The sequence below is a fragment of the Panthera onca genome, chromosome F1 (assembly GCF_046562875.1).
Source record: "Panthera onca isolate mPanOnc1 chromosome F1, mPanOnc1 haplotype 2, whole genome shotgun sequence".
Classification (NCBI taxonomy): Eukaryota; Metazoa; Chordata; class Mammalia; order Carnivora; family Felidae; genus Panthera; species Panthera onca.
The window spans coordinates 46,048,133-46,068,576 of record NC_138355.1 but is presented as its reverse complement, the minus strand read 5'-3'; the positions used below and the strand labels follow the sequence as shown (position 1 = coordinate 46,068,576).

General features: G+C 41.6%; 1 protein-coding gene across 2 annotated transcripts in view; it reads left to right on the top strand.

Moving 5' to 3' along the window:
• The first annotated feature begins 225 nt into the window (after nucleotides 1–225).
• Nucleotides 226–20,444, top strand: part of RBBP5 (RB binding protein 5, histone lysine methyltransferase complex subunit) — a 36,057-nt gene continuing 15,838 nt past the window's right edge. For both annotated transcript variants that reach the window (XM_060644257.3, XM_060644256.3), the window contains exons 1-5: nucleotides 226–386; nucleotides 8,844–8,869; nucleotides 10,021–10,193; nucleotides 18,234–18,374; nucleotides 19,175–19,337. In XM_060644257.3, the coding sequence (XP_060500240.1) occupies nucleotides 368–386; nucleotides 8,844–8,869; nucleotides 10,021–10,193; nucleotides 18,234–18,374; nucleotides 19,175–19,337 (522 nt within the window). In that variant the 5' untranslated portion in view covers nucleotides 226–367. The remainder of the gene's footprint in view (nucleotides 387–8,843; nucleotides 8,870–10,020; nucleotides 10,194–18,233; nucleotides 18,375–19,174; nucleotides 19,338–20,444) is intronic.

Sequence of the window (20,444 nt, the reverse complement as noted above, 5' to 3'; positions counted from 1 at the left end):
TCTAGCTATATGCCTGAAATTTCTCGTTCGCCTACATGATTCGGGCGAAAACGGCCACAAATTACTGCACTTCTTAAAGTACTAAGTGACGATAGCTTTTTCGCTCCTTAGTCACTATCATACTCAAGTGATTCCGAGTTAGTTCTTCTTTTTGATTAGGCGTATGTATGGACAGCTCATTTGAAACGAACAAGGAAGGCGGGGGAAGAAAGCGGAAGCCGCGGGGTCTTCTAAACCAGAAAGTCTCCGGAGCCTGCGCTAAGCTATTTGCGGCGGCCCCCACTTACACGCACATCTCAGAAAGCAGGCGGTGGGGGGAAAAGGCGTCGTTCCTGGAGCTGAGACCAGGCGGCCAGAGTCCTCAGGGATGAACCTCGAGTTGCTGGGTGAGGAGGGCTGTGGTTGCGTTTTAGAAAACCCTTTGGTTTTGGAAAGGAGGGAACCTGGTCGGGAGGGACTCAGGCTGCAACCTTAGGGACATAGTTCTGCTGTGGATCATTGGGCGCTCCTATTATGGAGCAGCAGCGGGAGGAGGCAGCCCAGCTTCTGCCTGAGCAGAATGCATTGCCTTTCCCGAGGCTACTTTCAGATCAGTTGTGGAGCGGCAGGGACAGTTTGTGACTTCGATTTGATCACAGGGATCGAAGGTGCTGAAGTAGCCCAGAGCAGGCAGGACCAGAGTTATTGGAAAATAAGGAATCTAAGGATGTGAGGCTTAGGTGAAGCTTTGAAGACTTGTCAGGGGTTTGGGTGCTTGGACAAGTTAGATTGTTTTGTAGAAACACGGGATGCCCAAGGAGAGGAACTTGAAGATCTAGTTGAAGTCTCTTATTCGGCAGGTGAAAAAAGTCTTAGACAGTAGTGATTGGAGGGCACTGAGTAAATGGCATAGTTGGCACTGGAATCCAGTTATCTTGGCTTCCCATTTAAGCTCCTTAACTACCAGGGACAGTGTGTAAAACACTGAGAGCTACAGAGGCATTTGTCTTTTGTCACCCTCTCTTTGGGTGATTTTTACCCCTTACCCAAGTTGTTTAAAAACCGTGGGTCCTTTCTTCTAGGATTTCATTTGGGGTTTAGCATGATAGCCGAGGGATGTCTGAAGTTTTCCAGAAGTCCTAAATGACTTTCTGTAAAGTTTCTCTTAAAAAAAAAATTCAGAAGCTGTACTGGATGTTTAAAGGGCCCCCAAGATTTTTCAGAAATAGTTTTTACCTTTAAGGAGCTTTTTGTTAAGCAGGGAGATTAAGGTGATTATGTAAATAGCCATAATATATTACAGAATGCAGGCAGGCCTTTAAGAGTCATTAAGTCTAAGAACACTTAGAAGAGCGAGTGAATATCTTTGGGGCAGGGGAAGAAAGGTAGCCAGGAACAAAGAAACCTCTGGAGGAGTTGGAGTTTTGAGTGGACATTTAAGATTGGTAAAATATTGACAGACTGAAGTGTGAAGATACGTGGAGGAGTGCTTGTTAGGAATGTGCTAAGACATCAGTGAGAGAACACCTAAAGAATGTTCCTGCTTGGCCAGGTTGTGTGTACTGTGAATAAAGAGAAGGCCAAGAGATGGGGTTGCTGCCATCTGTTTTGTGGAAGCTCTTGAATGCCCAGCTGAAAAGTCTGTGCTTTTTAAGGAAGGTAGGGCAGATGCATTGAAGGGTTTTTGACCTGGTAAGTAACTTAATCAGAGCTATGCTCTTTCTTTTCTTTTCTTTTCATTTCTTCTTTCTTTCTCTCCTCTCCTTCTCTCCTTCCTTTCCTTTTCTTTTTCTTCCTTCCTTCCTTCCTTCCTTTCCGTCTTTCTTTATCTGACAGCAACGTGTTGTTGAGCCTTGGATGGTGTGAAAACAGTTTGGAGGGCCAGAGTAAATGAGTGATAAAGAAGGTCTGAGCTAGGAAATGGAACAAAAAGACACTGAGGAGGTAGAGTTGACAGAATCTGAAAATTGCTTGCATGTGGTGGCAGTGCTGGTGGTGAGGAACAGTCAAGTGAAAATGATGGGAGCCAATGACGGCATTACTGGCAAACATTTAAGGAAATTGGGAAGAGACAACATTGAGGGTGGATCTGGGGTTCAGGAGATAGGTTTAGATTTACGAGAGTGATCTGTAATTTTCCTACAGGTGGGCTTATTGAAACCTTGTGAGTAGTTGACAAGACTAAGGGAGAAGGTGGGAGGGGCAGAAAAAGAAAACTGCTGAGGGCAGAATCTTGGACAATGACCTATATTCAGGGGTTATGAGGAGGAATAAATGATAGATTAAGAGTTACATAGTACTTACTATGAGTTCGGCATCTATATTTTTTAAAGATTTATTTATTTTTGACAGAGAGCAAGTGGAGAAGAGGCGGGGGGGGGGGGGGTGGGTGGGACGGAAGATCCAAAGCGGGTTTTGCGCTGACAGCAGAGAGCTTGATGTGGGGCTTGAACTCACAAGCTGTGAGATCATGACCTGAGCCGAAGTCGGATGCTCAAACGACTGAGCCACCCAGGCACCCAGAGCTAGCGTAGTTTTGAGTGCTTCCGTATGTTTGTCCTTGTCCAGGTGGAAGAGGATACAGGTTGGTTGGTTTGCTGTCCAAAGCCTGCTGTAGAACACTTGAGACTGAGAAAGGCCTGCTCTGTATAGTCCTAGGCAGTCCTGCAGCACCTTGAGCAGAAATCAAATCACCATCATTTTAGGAAGGTGTGGGAGGTGGGGTGGAGGCTAAAAGTCGACCCTTGTTTTTAAAAACTTAAGGATGGGGGGCTCCTGGGTTGTTCAGTTGGTTAAACGCCGGACTCTTGATTTTGGCTCAGGTCATGATCTCAGTTTTGTGAGGTCGAGCCCTGCATTGGGCTCTGCGCGCTGACTGTGCAGAGCCTGCTTGGGATTCTCTGTCTCTGTCTCCCTCTCTCTAGCTCTCTGCCCCTCCCCCGCTCATGCTCCCTCTGTGTCACTCAAAATAAATAATAAAATAAAAAAAGTAAAAAAGAAATTTAAGGATGGAGGAAAGGTGTTAGATAGGCTAGTACGTTGAAAGAGATAGCAGAATCACAGTAAAGGTTTTTTTTTGAATGATACAGGAGATTCGTGACAGTGAAACTTAGGAATATTTAGCATTGGAAGGTTAGACAATTTAAAGGAAGGCTGATCCAGAAGATACACATTGCTATGGAAGTGACTGAGTTTTAAAGGAGAAAGTTCACGATTGCAGCTAAAAAGCAGAAAGGAACAGAAGTGATGTGACTGTGGGAGCATGCAAAAGAATAGCTGGCCGGATAAAGGAAAGGAATAATGTGTTCTTAATTTGAACAGGCAAGGTACTGATTTTACTTCTGCAATCACTTAAAAAAAAATTTTAACGTTGATTTATTTTTGAGAGAGACAGAGACAGAATGCGAGTGGGTTAGGGGCAGAGAGAGGGAGACACAGTGTCCGAAGCAGGCTCCTGGCTCCGAGCTGTCAGCATAGAGCCCGACGCGGGGCTCGAACTCACCGAGCTGTGAGATCATGACCTGAGCCGAAGACGGACGCTCAACCGACTGAGCCACCCAGGCGCCCCTACTTCTGCAATCACTTTTGAGCCCTTGCTGCGTATGAGACAGTATGCACTTGGAGATACAAAGTTAAAATACGTGTTTTTCAAGCTTATTTTTATAACTCACAGTAAGAAATGTATTTTCTATCACAACCTATCATATATACAAATATATATGTTTCTCAAAATAATATTTTTTTAAAGATTTTTTAAATGTTTATTTTTGAGAGAGAGAGAGCGCGCGCACGTGAGAATGAGCAGGGGGGGAGGGGGGTGCAGAGAGAGAGGGGGACAGAGGATCCAAAGCAGGCTCTGCACGCTGACAGCAGTGAGACTAATGTGGGGCTCGAACTTGAACCGCGAGATCATGACCTGAACCGAAGTCTGACGCTCTACTGACTGAGTCAGCCAGGCACCCCTCTCAAAATTGTGCTTAATCCTTGTCACGCTCAATGTCCTCTTTCATTTTCTGTTCTAAAGTTTTAAAAAACTTGTTGGGTGTCACTAAATTGATTTATCCATTTGTGGTGGATTGAGTCCTACTGTTTGAAAAACATTGAAATAAGATACACCAGGTGGAGGTGTGCACAAAGCAAACTGTATTTGCGGCAAATAAGGAGATCACGGGGAGTGACTTCCAAAGCTACGACTCTGAACAAGGATGCATGGCTCCCTCTTTATAGGGTTAGGATGAATTTTTTGGTGGGAAGCCGTATCATCTCATGTAGAGGCGGGCATAAGCCTACGGGGCACGTTGGGGAAACATACCTGTACACGCACTGCTGTGCAAATGAGGCTTGTGTTCCTCCTTGAGCAGAGATTTTTAGTATTACAGTGAGTAATTACAGTATTACAACTTTAGTTGGAGGTCCCTCCGTGGGCCTTCTACACAGGCACTAGCCAGGGGTTCCTCTCTAACCCGTCGGGGCCCTGTCTCTTGAGGGGTGGTTTCGGTTTCCAGTTGCCTGAGTGAAGAGATCACCCGGAAAGAAGAACTTAAGGAAAAATGTGGGACGTAGGTTGGTGAGTACAAGCAGGTGGGCAGTAAAGGTCAGGTCTTGGGGCCTGGCCGGTGACCGTAGTTGTCACTTAGTAGTGAACAGAGAGGGCCTCATGACAATATGTAAAAGACCTTAGTACAGAGTCTGACACCTGAGCCTTCGGTAAGTGGGAGCTGCTGATGCAGGTTTGAGCTCTTCAAAGAATGATGAGCCAGCAGGGGCGTAAGTCTGGAAAGCTCGCTGAGATTCTTTAATTTCTTGCTTTTCCAATGAACAAATACAGCACCTACTTACCACAGCAGTGGAGACAGTACAGACATGCGTACGGAAAGAATCGTCTTTCTCCCCTTCCCCAAATGGTAACTGTCTAGTGATTATCCTTTTCTAGCTTATTCCTTGCTCATACAGACATTTAAACACATTTGTTAGGGCTTTGTTTCAGCTTTTTTACAGAAATAGAACCTTTTTATACACAGTATTTGAAACTTTCTTCACTTATCACTATAGGATATTATTCCTACACATTAGGAGATACTAGATCCGATGGTTTTTAATGTGTTCATGTAGATACACATTCATGATAAGTAATTTTAATTGTGAAATTTACATGCTTTTTTTTTTTTTTTTAAAAGAAAGTGGTCTTTTTTCCTTGCCTCCTCCTTTTTGTTGATAATCCCACATATTTCCTTCCATATTTTTCTCTATGTTTATGTATACTTTGTGTGTGTGTGTGGATGCACATGGTAAAAAACAATGAGATTATATAATGTACACTTTGTGGTTTGCCTTTTTTTCTACTTAGTAACACCAATGCAGATTTCTCTAAGATATTTGTGTAATTTATTAGTATATTTGAATACAGCATATTTTATTCATCCATTACGCTATTAATGTGCATTTACCTTATTTCCAGTTTGGGGAGGTTTTCTTTGGTTTTTGGCCACCTAGAAAACAATACTTTAAAGTATCTGTACTTTGTCCCATTGTTGTGTTTACATCTGTGGAGATTAGATTTCCGACTGTAGGATTGCTGAGATGAAGACTGTATATGTTTTGCATTTTTTTTTTAATGTTTATTTATTTTTGAGAGAACACGAGCGAGGGAGGGGCAGAGAGAGAGGGGGACTGGATCTGAAATGGGCTCTGCAAAGCGGGCTCAGCGCTGACAGCAGCGAGCCCCATGCAGGGTTCGAACTCACGAACCGTGAGATCATGACCTGAGCCGAAGTCCTGCTCAACTGACTGAACCACCCAGGTGCCCCTGGGTGGTGGTTTTTTTTTTTTTAATTTCTTTTTTTAACGTTTATTTATTTTTGAGACAGAGAGAGAGCGTGAACGGGGGAGGGGCAGAGAGAGAGGGAGACACAGAATCGGAAGCAGGCTCCAGGCTCTGAGCCATCAGCCCAGAGCCCGATGACGGGCTCGAACCCACGGACCGCGAGATCGTGACCTGAGCTGAAGGCGGACGCCCAACCGACTGAGCCACCCAGGCGCCCCTAGTTGAACTGGTTTTAATATTGCACCTTTTGGAATGAGAATCGTCCATGTTTTTGATAGATTTTTATCGTTTATTGTAGTCTTCTGTTCCTTTTATTAGAAACGATTACGGAGTTTTAGATGATTTCAGCATCTAGTGATAGGATTGTATGGCTGGTAGAAACATTCTTCACTAAGGCAGTACATCAGAGTTCATTATGCCGTGGAGGTGTTTGGGTGCTGTAGCCCTACCCCTGGTCCTTTTCCCCTCTCCTATACCATAATGCCTTCTTAAGCGGTACAGTAACACTCCAGATGCTTTGTCTTTAGGGTTTGATTATAATTGTAAATGCTGCTAGAAGTTGCGATTCAAGTCTGCAGAATCTAAAGGTGAAATGCTATGTACCATTTATGTTGAGAAAATTGTTGTTTTCTTTTTAGTACTATCACCATGAAGCTGTGGTATCAGTTATGTTGGTTTTATAAAAAAAACTGATATTTTTTTTTTTTCCTGCACGGAAATAGCTTGCATAACGTGGTAATTATCTGCTGCTTGGGATTTAGGAGAAACTGGTCACAAAATCCTTAAGGGTCTGCTGTGTCGTCCCCCCCCCCCCCCCCCCCCACACACACACACACACTTTTAATGGTATGTCTTTAATAGGCTTTCAATGTGTTCTCTACTTACTGATCCAGTCAAGGATTTTTCTTCTGTAATCAGTTTTGTCAGATTTGGAAATGGTGCGTTTTGCTATAGAAGTCACTCGTGTTTTTTGTATCAAGTGTGTTATGAAGTTCCATCTCTGACTGGGGTTTTGTTTCTTTTTGGCATCCACGTCTCTGGGCATCTTTTTCCCTCCTGCGTGGTCTTTAAAACCTAAGAAATCTGATCATGACATTAAATGGTAGGTGGTGGCAAGATGGAGCATATGACAGGGGTCTTGAGCATTCTGTGAGGAAAGGGCCTTGTGCTCCTATAATCCTGCCTGACAGCCGTCTTGCTCAGGCCCCCCAACAAAACTGCCCCGGATTAGCCTCGTCTTTTTTATATGTCACTTTCTCGTTGTGCTCCTTTAAACTCCTTATTGTTATTCTGTTAACTAGGATGATCCTCAAAAAAGAAAAACCCACCCGAGAAACATAAACCGGAAATACAAAACCAGTAGTCTGTGTTGAGAGGTAATCAGACATTAAAATGATCCCTGGATTCTGGACTTTCTCAGAATCTTCTATGTGGTTTTCCCTTATCACAACACAGAAGGTCACACTCTGCTCCTTCCAGAGTACTTTATATTCCCAGATTGTGGTTTTTTGTTTGTGTTGTTTTTAATTTTTGGATAAATACTTTTTTTTTGGTTTGTTTCTCACCCATGTGAATATAGATCTATCTTACTGATTTGGAAAGATGTATAGGTTACATTGTTAAGGAAGCAAGTCCCATCGTATGTGTCATGTTTTATTTAAAAAACAGCTGTAAATATATGAATGCTTATACAAATATATGCTTATAGATTTGCTTATACAAATAAGCATATAGAAACATATGGAAACTTGTACCTTGCTGAGTGGGTTGCAGGGAGGAAACTACCATTTTTTAATTACGCATTGCTGTATTACTTACACGTATTAGTTTGGTAACTTGAGAAAAGTTCTTTCAAAAACCTCTTGATCTGGTTTCATCATTTCAGTTCACCCTTTTCTTTCATAATTGAATGCAGTCAGCCACCGTAAATGTGGCTCACATTAGATAATCAAGATAATTACCTTCTGGGGACATTTACCTTCAGTTTCATCCCTCTCAGTGTTCTTTACTGTAGGGCCTGTGTTTTGATTAGCTTTACTGTTTTCACTCTTTGGTTTTCAATTTTTATAAAGGACAGAATGTAATAGAACTGGTTTCCAAACTTTTTTTTTTCTTTTCTTTGTCAAAGCACTGGGCTTCTTTTTTTTAAAAATGAAATCTTACTTGAGTGCCCTGTGAAACAACTTTCGTGGACCTGTAGTTCTCAGAGTATAGTTTAAGAGCCACCATAATGAAATACTTAGGTAATTGTATAAGTAAATACCGACAAAGACGGTGTTGCTGTGGATGTGAAAATTCGGAGAAGCAGGCAGTAATCATTGCCATCCTCTGTAGCTCGAAACATTTGTTATTCCCATGTGGATGCAGCATTTCATACAGGAAAAGCATTCAGGGGTATTGGCACCCAAATGTTGTATGCTTAAGAACTTCATATAGAGAATTGCATCTTTAATCAACTACCAGATTATGTTACAACGTGAATGTCATTCTTAGGAAGGTAAATGGTCACTGCTGGTTGGCTGCTATTAATGAGGCTTTAGAGAGTTCATTGGATAGGAGACGTGAGACTGGATTTTTTAGTTTGTAGTTAAAAATAACCATGATAACCCCATTACCAATAAACCCCATTATGTTTATAGGTAACATTTTTATGAAAAATAACGATTTTCTAAAAAAAAAAAAAAAATAGAATAATAGCATGGTTTTACAATTTTACAAATTGTCTTTAATGCTTGCCTAAGTAGAAGTTGGCAGAATTCTCGCATCTGCTTTTGCATTCACTCTGTTGCAATATCACTGATTGGGGGGCCTCAGGACAAGTCATCTGTAAATGTAAGCGATATTGAGAGTAAAGAGTCAAATGCCATCTTGGTTTGATAATGAAAATAAGTGTGACCCCCTGAAGTCCCGGGCCCGTCCAGGCAGTTCCCCGTCCACGCTTTGCGAACCACTGCATCCACCAGCCCTAAGCGGGGGCGGGGGGAGGGGTCCCTCCACGTGTTGCACATGCTCCATGAACTCTTTCTTTGCTTTGTTGCAGAGTCCTTTGGGCAGAATTATCCAGAGGTAAGAGTATAGTATTACTGTGAATTTAGGAATATGGTAACTGGCTAGCTTTTGTGTTTGGGTGGAAAATGTAGTTTGATCCCCTCACCCCCCCCCCCCCCGCCTTTTTTTTGGACAGCATTAAGTGTGGTGGTACCTCTTTTGCTATAATAAGGAACTCGGTGCTTTATTTCGCGGAGAGGGGAAATAGGCAATATTGGTGGAAAACCTCACCATAATGTTGTAAATCTTAAATAGTTCATTTCCCAGTAAATTAAAAAAAAAAATACTTGGAAGGATTTTTCATAAACTGTACCATCACCTGTACATAGATTTTTTTCTGTGTTTTTCTATTTTGAATCAGTGTTTTTGCATAGTAATAACGTGTGTGCTCTAAGTGTGCTTTACACTTTTTTAAATGTAAAAATGTTTTGTAATACTTGGAATGTGTTTCAGTATAGTCACTATGGTTTTAGTCATTATTTTAGTCATCATAGTCATTATTTAAAATTTTTTTTTTTTTAACATTCATTTATTTTTGAGACAGAGACAGAGCATGAACGGGGGAGGGGCAGAGAGAGAGGGAGACACAGAATCGGAAACAGGCTCCAGACTCTGAGCCATCAGCCCAGAGCCTGACGCGGGGCTCGAACTCACGGACCGCGAGATCATGACCTGAGCCGAAGTCGGACGCTTAACCGACTGAGCCACCCAGGCGCCCCCATAGTCATTATTTTAAATGGCTTGATAGGAGTATAAAATAACGTATGTGACTTTCCTAATGTTGCACAGGCAGGCTGTTCTAGTGATTTTGTTTTACATTATTTTTCTTGAAATAAACCTCAAGAACTATGATAACTGGGTCAGTACCATGGCTCCTTTAACGAATCTTGTTATATTTTGCCTAATTGCCCCTCACAGTGTGCACAGAGTTATACTGGTAATGTATGAGATTTATTACATCTGTTTCTAAACATTCTCTGTTAGCTCTTATAAATATTTCCTTGTTCTGTCTAGCTTAATAAGCGTAAGAACACATACAGAGATTATTTTGGTATGTGTCGTAATGTAAATTAAACAGAAGCATCACAGATGAGAGAGAACCTTGAAGAAATAATTTGGCTATTATTGGGTATTATTGTGTATATTCTTGTATTTGCTTTAATTTCTAGGAAGCCGATGGAACTTTGGATTGTATCAGCATGGCCCTGACTTGCACCTTTAACAGGTGGGGCACACTACTTGCAGTTGGCTGTAACGATGGCCGAATTGTCATCTGGGATTTCTTGACGAGAGGCATCGCTAAAATAATTAGTGCACACATCCATCCTGTCTGCTCTTTATGGTAAGGAATTTTAACATGATATGTGGAATACGACTTGAATTAGGTGGACGGATGCCAGCTGTGTAATTGCCAATCTCATTTTACTAGATATTTTAATATTTAGAGTTTTAAGTATTCATTCATTAGTAGTACCGTTTCTCCTAGTGTCTGTAGACCTTGAACCCGTGCTGTCCTCGAAGCACCTTTGTGGGGGAGAAATTCACTGTACTTGTGGATCCAAATCAGGCCCTGTCTGAGACTATTTCAGGACTGAGATGAGATATTTACACATGGCAGCTGTAGTCCTGTTTTTGTGATATTGACCTTTTGTTTAGAATAGAAAATCTTGTGAGGAGGGAACCTTGGAAATCCTCTACTGCAGCTTTGTCCAGGTCCTTGAGTTCCAGGAGTTCCACTGATCACTGTCTGTTCCTTCACTGAATTGTAGTTCAGCTTTTCTGTCAAATAGATTGAGCTAAAATCTAATATAAATAAATGCCCATTGATTTCTTTCTTCCCCTCGGAGACTACTGTATCTGCTTTGGAAGGTTTTGTTGTAGGGCACCTCTTCTTCTAACGGAACTTGGGACCCAAAACAGTACCCCATCAGATCTTTTTTTTTTTTTTTTTTTTTTTTTTTTAACGTTTATTTATTTTTGAGACAGAGAGAGACAGAGCATGAACGGGGGAGGGTCAGAGAGAGAGAGGGAGACACAGAATCTGAAACAGGCTCCAGGCTCTGAGCTGTCAGCACAGAGCCTGACGCGGGGCTTGAACTCAGGAACCGTGAGATCGTGACCTGAGCTGAAGTCGGACGCTCAACTGACTGAGCCACCCAGGCACCCCAAGTACCTCATCAGATCTAATGGAACTGTGACATATTTCCTTTTGTGTAAATGGAAGTGGCAATGACATTGTAAGGCCCTGGATGTGGGGAGGCCTGAACCCCAGTCTAGATTTGACGGCTAATGAACTAGCTTTGGCCAAAACTTGTCTCTACTATGCAGAATGAGAGGACCAGCCTGGATGATCCATTAGAGCTTTTCCATTTCCTTTGCATTTCGTATTTTTCTGTTGTTGTGTTTTTGCAATATTGAAATAAATGCGAATGTTTTTAATAGCTTGATTAAAATCTATATAATTCACATACTATACAGTTCACTCAAAGTGTACAATTCACTGGTATTCTTTTTCTTTTAAAGTTTATCTGTTTATTTTGAGAGAGAGTGGGTGAATGAGCAGGGGAGGGGCAGAGAGAGAGAATCCCAATCGGGCTCCATGCTGTCACTGCAGAGCCTGATGCAGTACTTGAACTCAAGAGCCGTGAGATCCTGACCTGAACTGAAACCGAGTCAAGACACCCAACTGACTGAGCCACCTGGGCGCCCCCAATTCACTGGTTTTGTATATATTCACAGAGTTGTGCAGCCTCATCCCAATCTTAGCACTCCTACCTGTTAAAAAATATACATATATTTTTATTGTAAAATAATATATAATCATGTAGAACATTACGGAAAATATAGCAAAACAGAAAGAATTTGTGTCTCCCATAGTACTCTGTTACCCAAGTATTACTACTGTAAAGATTTTATTATGTTTCTATAGTTTTTTTTAAGTATATTTATTTTGAGAGAGAGAGAGTGTGTGTGCACGAGTTGGGGAGGGGCAGAAAGAGCAGGAAAGAGAGAATCCCTAGCAGGTTCTGCGCTGTCAGCGCAGAGCCTGATGCGGGGCTTGAACCCACGAACCAGGAGATCACTACCTGAGCCAGAATCAAGGGTCAGATGCTTAAGCGACTGAGCCACCCAGGAACCCCACTATATATGGTTTTTGGAGAACAGAATTTGTAATTGTAATGTATTCTATTTTATATTTTGCTTTTTTCCTCCCTAATCCCGTCCAGACAATTTCCTGCTTACATAGCCTCTAAACACTTTTTTATGGCTATATATGTTCTCATTGATGAACTGTAATTTATTTAACAATTCTTTGGTTCTCTGCTACATGTTTAGTGAATGTCTTTGTGCATAAACTTTTTCACTTATATATTCATTCATTCAGCAAACACTGAACATGAATTACGTACCACGTGCAAGTACTGAAGCTTCATGGGTCCTATACAAGAACTGTTTTTGAGATTTAGGGGAGGCAAAGGAGGAAATGACCCATGTACTGAGAACAGTGGTCAGGAAAGGCTTCCTAGGTGAGATAATTTCTAACTTCAAACCTGTAAGATAAGTAGGTATTTGCCAGTTGTAGTCCAAGCAGAGGACGCTGCACAGGCACAGGTACATCAGCTTCAGACAAACGCAGGACGATGGGGAGCTGTAGGTAGTTCAGGATGGCTGGATTGTGGTGCGGGGGATGGGGTACGGCAAGAGCCAGTAAACAGATCCCCAAAGAGGACTCTGTGTGCCATACTGTGAGTTTGAACTTCACCTTGTAGGTAACTGTGAAGTCATTAAGATATTGTAGGAAAGAAAATGACACGATGAGCTTTTTATTTAAAAAAAAAAAAAAAATCTGTAAAAAAAATTAAAATGAATTTAAAAACCTCTCTAAATAAGCACGTGGAAAGGGATGCCTGGGTGGCTTGGTTGATTAAGTGTCTGGCTCTTGATTTCAGCTCAGGTCATGATCTCGTGGTTCATGAGTTCGAGCCCCACATTGGGCCCTGCGCTGACAGTGCGGAGCCTACTTGGGATTCTGTCTTCCTCTCCCTCTGTCCCTCCCCTGCTGGCTCTGTCTTTCTCAAAATAAATAAAAACAAGGTTAAAAAAAAAAGAATAAAATAGCCCATGGAAAAGAGATTGAAGGGGACAGAGAATGTAGATAAGCAAAGCCCAGGGATCCAGGCTAGAGATGATGAGCACGGTTGTGGTAGGACCGGAGCTGAGTGCTGCCGATGGAGAATGGACAGAAATAAGAGTCCTAGTCCTTAGCAGACAACGGAGAATGAGGGAAGTGGGAGATTAAAAGGATCCTCAGATTTCTGGCTTGGATGAAGATATTCATGGGGAGGGGGAAACGGTAGTTTGACATCATGGTTGCGTGTCTCCTATTATTTTATTGCAAATAACTTGTTTTATGAGTACCTTCCTGTGAGATGGTAAGTGCTGTGATTTATGAACCTTGTCTGCCGTTTTACTGCTATGTTCCCAGCTTCTGGTTGTTTTTTTTCCCCCCCAGCTTCCGATTTTGTACCACCTTGTGGAATTTGGAATTGTAGAATATATTGTTGTTGGGTTTTTTTTTTTTTTTTTTTAATGGGAGACCCTCTCTTACGTTTCACTTGTTTATAGTTTAATTTTAAATTAAAGATTTTTAGTTAATGATTAATTTTAAATTAATTTTAAAAATGGGATCCCCCTCTAATTTAACAGAAATACAAGGTTGCTGTGGGGGGAAAAAAGGATATTATAATACAAAAGGGTTTAAAGAAAAAATGGAAGAACTGGCACTCAGTTCTGTAGTCAGATCGTGCTATAAGGCTCACAAGAGCAACAATAAAAGCTGTCCCTTGTTTCTCCCCATGCCAGCCCTCTGTGCTTTCATTTTTTTGTCTATTTCTTCTGATACTTATCTTCATATTTCTAATTAACATGTATCTTTGTCTTGGCTTGTTAATTTCAGAAATTATCCACTGACATGCTGTTACAGTATTTGCAAGTTTAGCTCACTCTCTTTCCCTTCACTGAAATGGGGTGGATCGCTGGTTTTTTTGTTAGGAACCCTCAACAAAAGAGCGTCTTCAAACCTCTTCTTTTTTTATGTTCACGTTCTCTGAAAGGATCCTCTGCTGGTCTTTCTGAGGGGTTAGACTGCAGGTGTTCTAGATCTGGTGGGAGAGAGTCCTTTTGTATGCAGACATGCTCTTGATCCCTTTATATTCACTTCCTTATTTTACCCCAGCCTTCCCTGTCCCCTTCAGTCCCAGGTCTGGGAATACATTCATCTTGTCTCTGACACAAATAATTGTTAATGGTTTTTGAGCACTCGTCATGTGCTAGTCATTGAGCTAAGAACTGTATATATACTGATCTTAATTCTGTCAACAGTCTTCTGCCAGGTAGATAATATTGCTCCCATGTTATAGGCGAGGAAATTGAAGCTGAGAGGATGTAGAACTTGACTAAGATCACACAGCGAGAATGTGTAATGTGTAGGCTTCAGGTTAAGTCTGACTGTTGAACCTGCGTTCTTAACCACAGAGGTATATTGCCTGCTAAGTTCCTCGGTAGCAGCGTCTCTTCTTTGCAAAATTTGGATAAATACTGGTTTGGGGTTTCTTTGTCCCTTCTGTTTTTCTTTCTTCTTTGTTTTTTAAATTTTATTTATTTATATATGTACATATGTATGTCCCTTCTGTTTTTCATTTGTTCCCCCCGCCCCCCGCCGCCACCTTCCTGTGGGTTTCTCGAACATTTTTTAGAATTCCACTTTATCTGCAGTAGTCCCCCTTACCTGTGGTTTCCCTTTACGTGGTTTCAGTTACCTGTGGTCAACCGCAGTTAGGAAGCAGATGATTCTTCCTGACATACTGTCAGAAGGGCAGTAGCAACCTAATGCTACATCACGGCGCCTACATCGTTTTCACTTCCTCCCCTCACACAGGCGTTTTATCATCTCAGATCATCACAAGAAGAGTGGGTAGAGTACATTAAGAGATTTCAAGAGGGGGAGACCACATTCACGTACTTTCCATTACAGTATATTGTTAAGATGGTTCTATTTTATTATTAGTTATTGTTAATCTCTTAACTGTGCCTAATTTATAAATCAGACTTTATCGTGGCTGTGTATGTATAGGAAAGCACAGTATATGTGGCATTCGATACTATTAATGGTTTCAGGCATCCATTGCAGGGTCTTTGTATCTGCCATGGAAAAGAGGGAACCGCTGTAGGGGTGCCTGGGCGGCTCAGTTGGTTAAGCGTCTGACTTTGGCTCAGGTCACGATCTTATGGTTTATGAGTTCAAGCCCCTCATTGGAATCTGTGCTGACAGTGTGGAGGCTGCTTGTGATTCTCTGTCTCTCTCCGCTGCTCCCCTGCTCTTGCTCTCCTCTTTCTCTCTCAAAAATGAATGGATAAACTTTATTAAAAAATAACAAAGTGGGAACTGCTGCAGGATATTTGTGTAACCTGAGTGGATACTAGGTATTATGTTGTGTACACCTGATTTATCACCATCCACTGGCTGTTGACATCTTCCCAGTTCAAGTGAAGTGTCGAAACCTTACCTCTGTTTACCCTCTTTCATGTATAATTGTTGTAAATATTTCCTCTGTATGCTTTGAGACCCACATAAGACAGTGTTACAATTTTTGCCGCAAATATCAAAGCTAAAGAGAAAAAAATGGATGTTATAAACCTATATTTTTACTCTCTTCATTGTTCTTTTTCCCTCGTGATCGAAGATTCCTTCTTTTACCATTTCCTTTCCATTTAGAGAACTTCCTTGAATCATCCTTTTAGGGTAGATCTTCTGGTGACAAATGTTTTGATTCCCTCTTTGTTCCTGAGGGATATTTTTGCTGGTAATAGAATCTGGGTTGGCGGTATTTTTCTTCCAGCACTTGCAAAATGTGTTCCTTCTACTTTTTTCCAGGGTTTCTGATGAGAAATCTTCTGTCATGTGAATTGTTCCCATAGGTAAAATGTCCTTTCTCTCTTGCTGCTTTCAGGATTGTTTTTTCTTTGTCTTTAGGTTTCTGAAGTTTGTCTCTTTGTCTTGGAGTTGATTTCTTTGAGCTCACCCTGTTTGATGTTTGTTTGCTCAGCTTCTTGAATCTGTAGGTTTTATATCTCCTGCCAAATTTGAGAAAATGTCAGCCATTATTTCTTTTTTTTTTTTTAATTTTTTTTAACGTTTATTCATTTTTTTGAGAGAGACAGAGTGAGAGCAGGGGAGGGACAGAGAGAGAGGCAGACGCAGAATCCGAAGCAGGCTTCAGGCTCTGAGCTGTCAGCACAGAACCTGATGTGGGGCTCAAATTCACGAACTGTGAGATCATGACCTGAGCTGAAGTCAGATGTTTAATCGACCGAGCCACCCAAGCGCCCCAGCCATTATTTCTTTAATACTTTGAAGCCCCCTTCTTTCTTCTCTTCTTTTAGGACTCTGATGGTGTGGATAGTAGATCTTTTATTGTAGTTCCACAAATCCCTGAAGCTCTGTTCATTTTTTAGTCTCTATTTTCTCTAATTCAGATTGGCTAGTTATTATTCTGTCTTTCAGTTAATGGATTCTTTCCTCTTTTTTCTCCATTGGCTGCTGAACCCGTCTATTGGGTTTTTTATTTTAGTTGTGTGTTTCACTTCTAAAATTCCCATTTCGGAGGCACCTGTGTGGCTCAGTCAGTTGAGTGTCCAACTTTGGTCAAGGTCATGAGCTCATGGTTCATGAGTATGAGCCCCACGTCGAGCTCGCTGCTGTCAGTACAGAGCCCGCTTTGTATCCTCTGTCCTCTCTGCCCCTCCCCTACTTGTGTGCATGTGTGTGTGTGTGCACGGGTGCGCGCTTGCTCTCTCTCAAAAACAAACAATTTTTTTAAATAAAAAAAAAAAAAAAAACTTCCTATTTCAGCTCTTCTTCTCTATATCTTTTATTTCTTTGCTGAGACATTCTGGGTTTTTTTTGTTTGTTTGTTTGTTTTAAGCATTTTCATAATGGCTTGTTACAACATATTTATGATGACTATTAAAATTCTTGTCAGATAATTCTAACATGTGTGTCTTCTCTGTGTTAGCATCTGTTGATTGTCTTTTGTCATTCAAGTTGAGCTGTTTTTTGTTCTTGGGTCGATAGTGATTTTCATTTGAAACTTGAACATTTTGGGTATTGTGTTTTGAGATTGTAGAGGTTATTTAAATCTTGTGTTTTAGCTGGCCGCCTCTGACACTATACCAGCAGAGAAGAGAGGGTGCCATCTTGTTAACTGCCAGATGGGTTAGAAATCCAGGCTTCTCATCTGGCATCATTATGCTGGGTGGGGTTGGAAGTTCAGCCTCTCCACTGGCCTCCTAGGCTGATTCCATCCTGGCTGGGAAGCATAGGAGTGTCTTGTTCCTCCTGTTCCCCATGTGGCCTCCACTTACACTGTAGTGGGAATCCTCATTACAGGCTGGTGGGTATGGAAATCTGGCGGCCCACTGAGCTTTATCTCACACCAACACAGTTAGTGGGGAAGGGTGCCTTGCTATACCCAGGCAAGAGTGGAGGTCTAGATTCTATTTAGACCTCGTTGACTGGGATGGAGGTGGGGCTGCAGTTTTTCGAATGGTGATTGCCGGGATAATTATTGCCTAAAACTTTTCTGTCTCTCTGGGCTGTCCTTTCCTGGTCCTTTGGCTCATGAAAGCACACTCTTCTTGAGGCTTTATTTGTGTGATTCCATTGGTGTTACTGGGTATTGGCTTCTCCATCACTCGGTCTGGGATATATAAGGCAAAATAAAATCCAGGGAACTTTCTGTTGTGTCATTCCTCATATCTTGTAGTCTCTAGCCAGTCTGTCTTTTCTCTTTCTCTGCCTTTCAGAGTCTTTTTGTTTGTTTTATGTGTATTGTCCAGGGCGTTTAGCTATACTTAGCAGGAGGAATTCATTCCTTTTTTAGTTATTTTAAATAACAGATACTTATTTTTACTGTTTTGTTTACACTGTGATGGTGCTGTTTCTGAGACAACCTCAGAAAGCTCAGATACTCCCTGCTCTCCCCCAAGGGGGGGAAAATACTTGTTATGTCAACACTTAAGGGCTAGCAAATTGTAGACTCTTCTAAAACATTTGAGTTTTTATTTCCTGGAGTCACTTGTAGTGTTATCTTGAGCTATGAAGAGCTTTGGTTACTACATATAAAGATGTCATGTAGACGTTCTTATTTATTGCTTAGTTGGGAAAGCTTGTTGTGGATTTGAGTGCATGCTAAAAAAGGAAATATTTTTGACCCCCGCAGCTAGGGTGGTGTGTGTGACTCTGCATTTTTATCCATGAGAGCGCTACAGTGTACTTTAACTTAGAATATGTGCTAAATTCTTTTTTTTTTCCCCCCTCCAGCTGGAGTCGAGATGGTCATAAGCTCGTGAGTGCTTCTACTGATAACATAGTGTCACAGTGGGATGTCCTTTCAGGCGACTGTGACCAGAGGTTTCGGTTCCCTTCACCCATCTTAAAAGTCCAGTACCATCCACGAGATCAGTATGTTAATCTGCGCTGTTCTTTCCTGGGGCAGGGTCTGATTCTGTATGGACTAGCTCCAGGCTCATGACAATTTCAGTTTAAGGTTTTAGGAGGCAAAAGTACACATCTCTTCAAACCTTCTACATAAAATAATGTTTCTGTCTAGGTTGGCTCTCCTGAATAGATTTTAAGGAGAGTGAGTGCTCTATAATTAAAAACTGGCCAATATTAAGACGTTGGAAGCAGGCAGAGGTAGGAATAAGTATAATAACTGGTCCTTGACCTGGAGCTTTCCACGCCTCCCATCCCTCCCTACCCCTGCCAGTTATTTGAATTTCTTTTGACGGAAATAGTTCAGTATTCCAACTACATTTAAGAAAAAGAGTTACCCACCATTCCATTACCCAAACATAACTGTTTTCATTTTTCTGGGTTCTCTATTAGTCAAGGTCTCTTTAAGTATAAAGCTTGTTATATCATGCTTTATAGCTCACAAGGCACTTACGTGCGTATGAGATATACGTAAATGTGTATTTTTACATGGTTTTAGTTAGTTTGTTAGTTACTTTGTTGCATACATATTTCTACTAGTTTGCTACCACTTCATATTTAATTTTAATGATTACATCCTGTTGCTGTATTCAGTTGTTTTTGTTTCCCTGTTATTAGACACTTAGATTTTAGGCCTTTCCGCGTTTGAAATTTGCTTGGGCTGGGAGAGTTGATGAAGGTAGTGACAGGCATCAGGGAAAAGGGCAAGAGAATTAGCCTTCTGATACCAAAGCAACAGCCAATGTACTATTCATATTTTTAAACAGGAACAAGGTTCTCGTGTGTCCCATGAAATCTGCTCCTGTCATGTTGACCCTTTCAGATTCCAAGCATGTTGTTCTGCCGGTAGACGATGACTCCGATTTGAACGTGGTTGCATCTTTTGATAGGCGAGGGGAGTATATCTATACAGGAAATGCAAAAGGAAAGGTAAGCCTGGAAGTTAGTGAAATAAGCATCAGTCGTTCATATTTACTTGTTTTGCTTCCTTTGACGTTTCTTTTATCCCTGGACTACGCATGTCTCCTGCTGATGGCAAATGTAGCCTGTTTTCCTCTCATGCCTTCATAATAATTTCTGTTCTTTTGATTTAGCGTGGTGAGGGATTAATTCAGCCTTAGGAAGGGGTGGAAGGGCCTTTTGCTGGATGCTAGTAATGAGGGGATGTTACTCAATTATAAAAGTTAAAAGTCATAGCATAAAGTAGAATACATCTGTTGAAAATGTTTTAATGCCTGGTTCTGTAAATCTTGTATAATTCAGGCCAGCTTAACGTAGGGTTTTGTGAAGTAGAAGTCAGGTTTAGCTGGGCTTTCAGGTCCCTTTTAAAAACTTAGAGTTTGTTGGGGCGCCTGGGTGGCTCAGTCGGTTAAGCGGCCGACTTCGGCTCAGGTCATGATCTCGCGGTCCGTGAGTTCGAGCCCCGCGTCGGGCTCTGTGCTGACAGCTCAGAGCCTGGAGCCTGTTTCAGATTCTGTGTCTCCCTCTCTCTGACCCTCCCCCGTTCATGCTCTGTCTCTCTCTGTCTCAAAAATAAATAAACGTTAAAAAAAAAAAACTTAAAAAATAAAATAAAATAAAAGCTTAGAGTTTGTAGTTCCATTAGGAAACTTGATTTTTTTTTTTTAATGTTTGTTTATTTTTGAGAGAGAGAGCGAGCACGGGAGGGGCATAGAGAGGAAGAGAGAGAGAATCTCAAGCAGGCTCCACACTGTCAGCACAGAGCCCGTTACGGGGCTCAGACTCATGAACCATGAGATCATGACCTGAGCTGAAGTCAAGAGCTGGACGCTTAACTGACTGAGCCACCCAAGTGCCCCTAGGCAGTGTGTGTGTGTGTGTGTGTGTGTGTGTGTGTGTGTGTGTGTGTGAGAGAGACAGAGAGAGAGAGAGAGAGAGCGCGCGCGAGAGGGAGATTGATATTGGGGCATACAGGCTAGTGTAATTTCATGACTGTCTTAGAAAGTGGCCACTTTTGGAAATTATGGTAAACTACACACAACATAAATTACAACATAAAACTTACCATCTTACCCA